Here is a 6,949-nt window from a genome sequence, read left to right on the forward strand (position 1 = left end):
ACATTTAACAAAATTTACAGATCAGTAATTCTTGGACTTGTAAATGCAATGGTAAGCTTTTTCATTAAATTTCCAAATAAATAACAAGATGCTTGCAGATGCCAAATATGTTGAATTCATATAAAACCAATAGCACTATGGAAAATTTATTATATGAGGAACACAGATTTTGAAAGAAAATGGAATAAGAATAAACGTAAGATTTGATAAGTGGAGGCTTTGAAATTCGAATATTAGGTTGATAGACCCACTTTGTTTCCATGCCTATAAATTCCCCAAACGAAATCTCATTTAACTCATGCAGATTGAAAGAAACACACACAAAGACAAAAAAAAAACATACGCTCATACTTGATTCCGTCCCTCAAACATCCATTTCTTCTTCTTAGTCACTTTGCCTTTATTTCTCTTCTCTCGAACAAAGTAATATAAACACACACACACATTTATACATGGATCAAGGAGGTCGGAGCGGTGGTGGAGGAGGAGGAGCTGAGCAAGGGAAGTTCCGGGGAGTACGGAGACGGCCATGGGGAAAATATGCGGCGGAAATAAGAGATTCGAGAAAGCACGGCGAGCGTGTGTGGCTAGGGACGTTTGACACCGCTGAAGACGCGGCTCGAGCGTATGACCGAGCAGCCTATTCAATGAGAGGCAAAGCCGCAATCCTTAACTTCCCTCACGAGTACAACATGGGAAGCGGATGTTCCTCTAACTCTGCAGCCACTGCGGCAAACACTTCCACGTCGAGGCAAGTTTTTGAGTTTGAGTACTTGGACGATAGTGTTTTGGAGGAACTTCTTGAATATGGAGAGAACTACAACAAGAATAATAATAAAAATAATATTAACATGGGTAAGAGGCAATAAAGGGAATGCAATCGTAATACGTTGAAAGCGACTTGACAGACATTACCCATTCATAACGAAAACAATCAATCCCAATCGTAAGAAGCTGTATTATCAATGTATTGGCAAATAAACTGTAATGTCAATCAATTTCTATAGCGAATAAGATTCTTTAGGCGAGTCATTTTAAGAGTTCAATTTATAAAACTTTAAAATTCAAGCGGCTGGGTCTATCTGTAATTAGTTTTGAGAATGTAATAATCACCATTTGAATAAAATGATTATATGAAACATTATTTTATGTTTTTATATTGTGTAAGCTATATGTTTTGATATAATTGTAATTTCATGTGATTCATCTGTGTTGCATCTGTGTGTCTTAAATCTCTATTGTACCAGTAAAATGCTCAGCACTCGTTTACTCTGTTTCTTGTGTCTGGTATTTTTCGGTTTAGGAAAGTTACTATTTCTATTGGGAAAAGGAAATCGGGTTTTTTGAGGTGTATAAATATGGGTCTAAGGGTTTGTAAATTATTATCACATCATTAATAAGAAACCCTAAACGGGTATTTGCCTCAATACGTTTTTTTCTCTATTCTTCTTCTAACCTAATCGACGGCTGTTCACAACAATCTGAATGAGCTTAAACCACTGTTTTAATATCTTGGTTTGTATAAGGTTCGAAACACTTATGAACAAAACTTAAACCAGTGATTTTTTTGTCAGCCAGGGAAGGTTCAAAAACCAAGATTGGTAAGTTAAACCCCGATTAAGAACCTACAAACGAAGAGTTTAGAATTCTAACATTTTGAACCGGTAAAAACCGAAAGTGTATCGGCTTAGAGAAAGTATATTTGATGTTAAGCAATGTTGTTCCTACACCAAGATATTTATAAAATGTAAATCTTCAAAACTATTAAAAAAATTCTAACTATTACAATTATTTTATAATATAATTATATGTATTAAATATTTTATTTAAAATTAAATTTAGTGACCTTTAGTAAGTGAACATCACTGCACCAAAATTATGAGCTATAATCCATCTGTTTTTTTTTTGATTTTGGTATTTTCATATTTCTTGAAAAGGTAGCGCATTAGCACAAATATTAATTCGAAAAAGAGAGGAATTTTATATCGATTTTAAAGGAATGCATTTTGATTAATTAGTTGCTTCAAATGTCATACATCGTCGCCTGTGGACCCACCGGTGGTTGCTGACGAGCCACCGTCAGTCAAACCTAAGTATATTTTAAATCACTCAACATCCCTTTTTCCCACCGTCTTTAGGTGTTACCGGAGAAACATTCGCCGGCGTTTCTCTCCTTCTCCCACGTTTTACCAACCACACACACACACGCCGGTTCGAACTGATTTCTCGCCGTTTAACGTTGGTCAAGTATAGATTGTTTCCATAGATATATTCAAAGAACAGAGTAGCTTAACATGGATAAAGACTAATACAACAGTTGCAAGCGAGTGATAAACACACAATTACTCTAGTTCTCCGATACAATCTTACAGCAAACAGGACACAGTTGCACTCTTTTAAAGTGTTGTTATATCTTGTAATTCAATAAATGCGATGTTCCATCAAGACCTTTCTCAATGTATCCCTTTGAGTACTTAGGTACAGTGAACTCTCTGTATTTTGGAGGGTTTTCTCCAGACAGAAGCTCTTTGATTGGTCCGTAAACTGTTGAATTCGGAATCACACTCGAGCTGAAAAAGCAAGCCACTGATATCCTCGGTCCAGCTTTGTTTGCAAGCACCCTATGCTCCACACTTTTGAACTTGTCGTTCGTCATCAACTACACAAACATAAAAGTTGGAAACTCATTCAATGCATCTCTCACTAACACCTTTGTTCTATGCTACCCTGTCATATATTTTTTTACTTATCACATCTCATAGAACACTTATGTTCCATCAAGGAGTTCTAATGTCAATTTCTGAAACTAAAATAAAATAAAAATAATTTCACCAAAAATTTTATAAATATTTTCATATGACAGCTTTTAGAAACCACTAGAGAACCACATTTAATACTTTAAAGTTATAGATTAATTGAATTTTTATTTCATAATTAACTTTTAATTATTTAATTATAATTCATTAAGTATCAATATTTTTTTTTGTTTAAGAAACTCTATGGGGGTTCTCATTGATAATGCTGCTCTTACCTGAAGGAAGTCTCCGATGTTGATGACAAGAGCTTCAGAGATAGGCGAAACATTGACCCAACAGTCTTGATGAAGGACTTGAAGACCCCCGATTTGGTCCTGAAGGAGCATGGTGATAAATGTGTTGTCTGAATGCTTACTTGTACCCAAAGTTAGGTCAGGCTGTGGACAAGGAGGGTAATAATGACAGAGCATTAGCAAACCCTTCATGCAATCCATGCTCTTAAGCTTCTCTGACCTTAGACCAAGAGCTTCCGAGAGAAGTTCAAAAATCAAACCACCTAAGCTCATCACATGCTTTGAGTATCCTATCATAGCATCTCTGCAAGCCACTGGGATCTCCTCGGGGTCTGGAGGGTTAGGAGCCATGTAACAACCGAAGCTGTCTCTCCAGTTACCAGCAGATGAACTGTAGAGTTCGAAGTTGTTGTGGTAGATAAATGTCTTGGCGAAGTCGCGTGAGAAGTAAGTTTTCTTCACCTCAGGATCTTCGTCGTGAAACCTAACGACTCCGTCTTTGATCTCTTCAAGAACGCTTGAAGGAACACCATGGTTGATCACCTGGAACATTCCCCACTTCTCTGCAGCTTCTTTGATCTTCTCCACAATGCCTTCACGTGGCATTGCAAAGTCGATGATAGGGACCGCTAAGCCTGACGCGGAGACAGAAGGTTCCTTGTCGTCTGACGCCACTGGAGGAGGAAGGCCAAAGATTGAAGTAAACTCAGTGATTTGAGGTTCAACGAGGCCATGCACTGCAGCTTTCGTTTCATCGATGGACTTGAACTCAAATTCGATCGAGTTTTTGGCCACCATTTTTGTATTTGCTTTTAATCTTTTTTTCAAGATTTGTCACAAGGCTTTTGCTTATGTAGCAGATGCAGTAAGAATCAGGAGTGGAGCAGAAGAAGAGAAACGTGGAGCGGGTCATGCAAAATATCAGAAGCGTGGAAGAATATTTAAGACAAGACTCAGAGCATCTGCATTAACTAGATATCCATTAAGTCTCTTTATCAATAAATGTTATTAATTAATTTATAAAAACTTATACTAGGTTTTGTAAATAAAATATATCAAATTACATATAACTAAATTAGATTGGTAACAATAATTCAACCTTAATTATTTTAAAATATGAATAATTCAATATATAAATAATATAAACAAAAGAGTTATATTGAGCTAATTAATCATAAAATTGAATAACGTAAACTTACAGAAAAATAAAGTTAAAAATACAAAAGAGATAAGAAATGGACTTCTCGGGTTAATAATTTAATTGCTAAAAGAAAAATAAGAAATTTTGGGTTAACTTTTTTTGTAAAATAATTATGGTATATGATAAGAAGAAGATATAAAATCTCAGATTTTCTTATAATTTATACTAGATTTTGACCCGTGCTTTGGAAGCGCGGAATATTTTACGATAAAAAATTTCACTAATAACTTAACAAATATTTTGGTAATTTTTAAAAGAGTGTGTATTTACAATACTTTTGCATTTAACCCGATTGTGACTATACCCGTTAATCCGGAGATCTGACAATTCAATTTTGATTTTTAAAATATTTATATCAAAAAATCACTAAAACCCGAGACTAACCGATTAAACTGATGGATGACCGATATGTAATTTAAAATCTAATTAGATTTAAATTGTAATAGTTTCATAATTTGTAATCTTATAATCCAAATTTTAAAGTTCATTATTTTGCAATTTATGATAATATGACGTTTCTACAAAATTTTAAAGAGAAAATGATAGATATAAAATAATAAGATTAATTATTGTATTGTTTGGAAAAATTGATAGTAGTATAAAAAATATTTTGTTTGGAAACATTGATAATAGTATAAAGAAATAAGTATATTGTTTGGAAATATAGATAGTAGTATAAAGAAATGAACATTTGTGATTTAATGTAGATTTAACTATAAAGTATAAAAATGTATTTAATTTAAAAACTTACAAAATAAATGTTAGGTCCAACGGAATGTTTCTGTTTTAATAAGATAGATATTACAGTATTAATTAAGAACTACTAGTACTAATAAATTTTTGAAAGAGTTTGGTCTTTTGTGATTGTGGGACACACGAAGACCGTTTCGTGAAGTTCAGAATGTCCGTTTTGTTCACTTTCACCTGCTTTTACGTTATAAAACGTTCGAGTTTCAGTTCCATTCAAAACAAATCATGATTTTACTTGCATATAAAAAATCAACAGAAGCATAAAAAATATATTCAGTAATTGATCCTTTTCGATATGCAACAAAGAAACGAAACACAAGAGTACTTTTAAAAATTGTGTGTTGTCTTACAAAGACAGATTAAAAAGTCTCTTATTTATTCATTTGCAAAAAAAAAAACTCTCTTATTTATACACAAGCATGCATACAACAATAACACAAACATCTAATCTTAAGATTAAACCCACCATGAAAGCCCAAGTTACAAAAAAGAAAAAAATTAAACCCACCAAACAGTTCCATAATCCATGCGATATATAAATACACCTCTTACAAAACATTTTAATTTGCACCTTTTTTTTTGGAAACATAACATTAAAAACAAAAAGGAAAGACATCCCATTTAAAAACATTAAGCACTAAAAGGATTTAGTGCATCTTAATAATTAATCAGTCACGATCAAACTTTTTTTTTTCTCTAGGTCTTCTTCTCTCTCGACCAAACGATGCAGCCCCTATCCCGTAAGACTTCTCTCACTTTCTCTTCCTCCAAATAGTTTATGCAATTTGATTCTGTTATATATGTGTTGGTTTGGTTTTTATAGGGTTGGGATTTGTTGAGGATTTCAATGATTTAAAACTATAGTACATCTTGATCTTGTCCAAACTTTTTGTATCTGTTGGGTTGGTTTTGGGTAAACAATTGTACGATCTAATAAATTGTACTAGCCATGATGATTCGTATTGCTTATGCCTTGGGTTTTGTGAAACCTTGCAGTGCTTGACATGCGTGAAATATGCGTCTTATGGAACGTCGAGGAATGCCCAAACTGGGACAAAAGATTTCAGGGTGCGGTTAATGCCTTCTTGGCTTATACTGATACCCAACCTTCGCCTGAATTGATGGATGGGTTGCCGACCTTCCTAACCAGAGGTACAATCTAATTTTAACTACCCTCTTCACACTATTTTCTCTTTTTATAACTTGTTTATTTATGATCTCTTTTTTTTTTCAGGAGATAAAGATACAATAGCTAATACTATTGTACATCACATTCTTATATGGGCACGGAAGAATCCAGAACCATCAGTATCAACTTTGATGTTAATCTCTGATAATCTCTCAGAGGAAACCCTCACTGCTTGTCTCGCTTTGAAAGTGAGAGGTTACAGTTTTCTCTTATTAAATTCTGATGAATCGGTTGAAGATGCTAGCCTGGAATATCTTAGCACAAGGCTAATGGAGATTCAGAAAAACTCTCTTACTTGAAGGGGAAGAAACTATAAACTATGGATGCAGATGAGGGGCTTATAATAATCTTTGTTTTTTAAGTCCTTTATTCTCGCTGTCAAGAGGCTTTGGTTATGTGTTTCAAATACATTTGGGGCTATATCCTTGATATGTTATATTTGATTTCTGTTTTGTTCTTGTATCTGTGGGAGAGAGAGACACGTCTCTTAGTTCTTGTTTCTTAATTATTCTATTTAACCAGTGTTGTTTTGTTTAGACTGTTTTATTTTGGTTTGTCTTTGAATGGGAAATATTCTGTTTTTAGCTACAAGCGTTGGTTAATGAGAATAAACGAGAAGATATGTTGGATAAAGAAACCGAGTTTCAGAGCCTTTTTCATGAGAACGATTTGCTCAGGGTGAAACAGGATCCAGTTACTGGAGGGCCACGAAGGATACAGAAGGAATAGATAGAGGTGAGCTCAGTGAGAGCGAAAAAAA

The 6,949-nt window shown here is 34.0% G+C and overlaps 3 protein-coding genes across 4 annotated transcripts; 2 read left to right on the top strand and 1 right to left on the bottom strand.

Moving 5' to 3' along the window:
- Positions 1 to 322: 322 nt before the first annotated feature.
- LOC108831711 (ethylene-responsive transcription factor 14-like) lies at positions 323 to 1,106 on the top strand. The gene has a single exon (XM_056996983.1). It carries the CDS (start codon positions 453 to 455, stop codon positions 867 to 869), a length of 417 nt encoding a protein of 138 aa, XP_056852963.1. The 5' UTR covers positions 323 to 452; the 3' UTR covers positions 870 to 1,106.
- Positions 1,107 to 2,377: 1,271 nt separating this feature from the next.
- Positions 2,378 to 3,847, bottom strand: LOC108831708 (1-aminocyclopropane-1-carboxylate oxidase homolog 7-like). The gene is made up of 2 exons (XM_018605233.2): positions 3,032 to 3,847; positions 2,378 to 2,659 (listed from the first exon to the last, which is right to left on the bottom strand). The coding sequence occupies exons 1-2, from the start codon at positions 3,845 to 3,847 to the stop codon at positions 2,408 to 2,410; spliced, it is 1,068 nt and encodes a 355-aa protein (XP_018460735.2). The 3' UTR covers positions 2,378 to 2,407.
- Positions 3,848 to 5,593: 1,746 nt separating this feature from the next.
- On the top strand, positions 5,594 to 6,730 carry LOC108831709 (uncharacterized). 2 transcript variants are annotated; one of them, XM_056996975.1, is made up of 3 exons: positions 5,594 to 5,740; positions 5,997 to 6,152; positions 6,235 to 6,730. In XM_056996975.1, exons 1-3 carry the CDS (start codon positions 5,725 to 5,727, stop codon positions 6,486 to 6,488), a joined length of 426 nt encoding a protein of 141 aa, XP_056852955.1. In that variant the 5' UTR covers positions 5,594 to 5,724; the 3' UTR covers positions 6,489 to 6,730. The 2 variants fall into 2 exon arrangements, with proteins under 2 accessions (XP_056852955.1, XP_056852956.1); XM_056996976.1 differs by lacking the exon at positions 5,594 to 5,740 and adding an exon at positions 5,775 to 5,913.
- The last annotated feature ends 219 nt before the right edge of the window (positions 6,731 to 6,949 follow it).

The sequence above is a fragment of the Raphanus sativus genome, unplaced genomic scaffold, assembly GCF_000801105.2.
Source record: "Raphanus sativus cultivar WK10039 unplaced genomic scaffold, ASM80110v3 Scaffold0455, whole genome shotgun sequence".
NCBI classification, from domain to species: Eukaryota; Viridiplantae; Streptophyta; class Magnoliopsida; order Brassicales; family Brassicaceae; genus Raphanus; species Raphanus sativus.

Excerpts from the sequence above, each read along its gene's own strand:
- LOC108831711 (XM_056996983.1), top strand. The coding sequence starts at position 453 with ATGGATCAAGGAGGTCGGAGCGGTGGTGGAGGAGGAGGAGCTGAGCAA.
- LOC108831708 (XM_018605233.2), bottom strand. The coding sequence starts at position 3,847 with ATGGTGGCCAAAAACTCGATCGAATTTGAGTTCAAGTCCATCGATGAA. Across the intron at positions 2,660-3,031 it reads ACATCGGAGACTTCCTTCAG|TTGATGACGAACGACAAGTT; the intron begins GTAAGAGCAGCA and ends ATGTTTGTGTAG.
- LOC108831709 (XM_056996975.1), top strand. Across the intron at positions 6,153-6,234 it reads GCCGACCTTCCTAACCAGAG|GAGATAAAGATACAATAGCT; the intron begins GTACAATCTAAT and ends TTTTTTTTTCAG.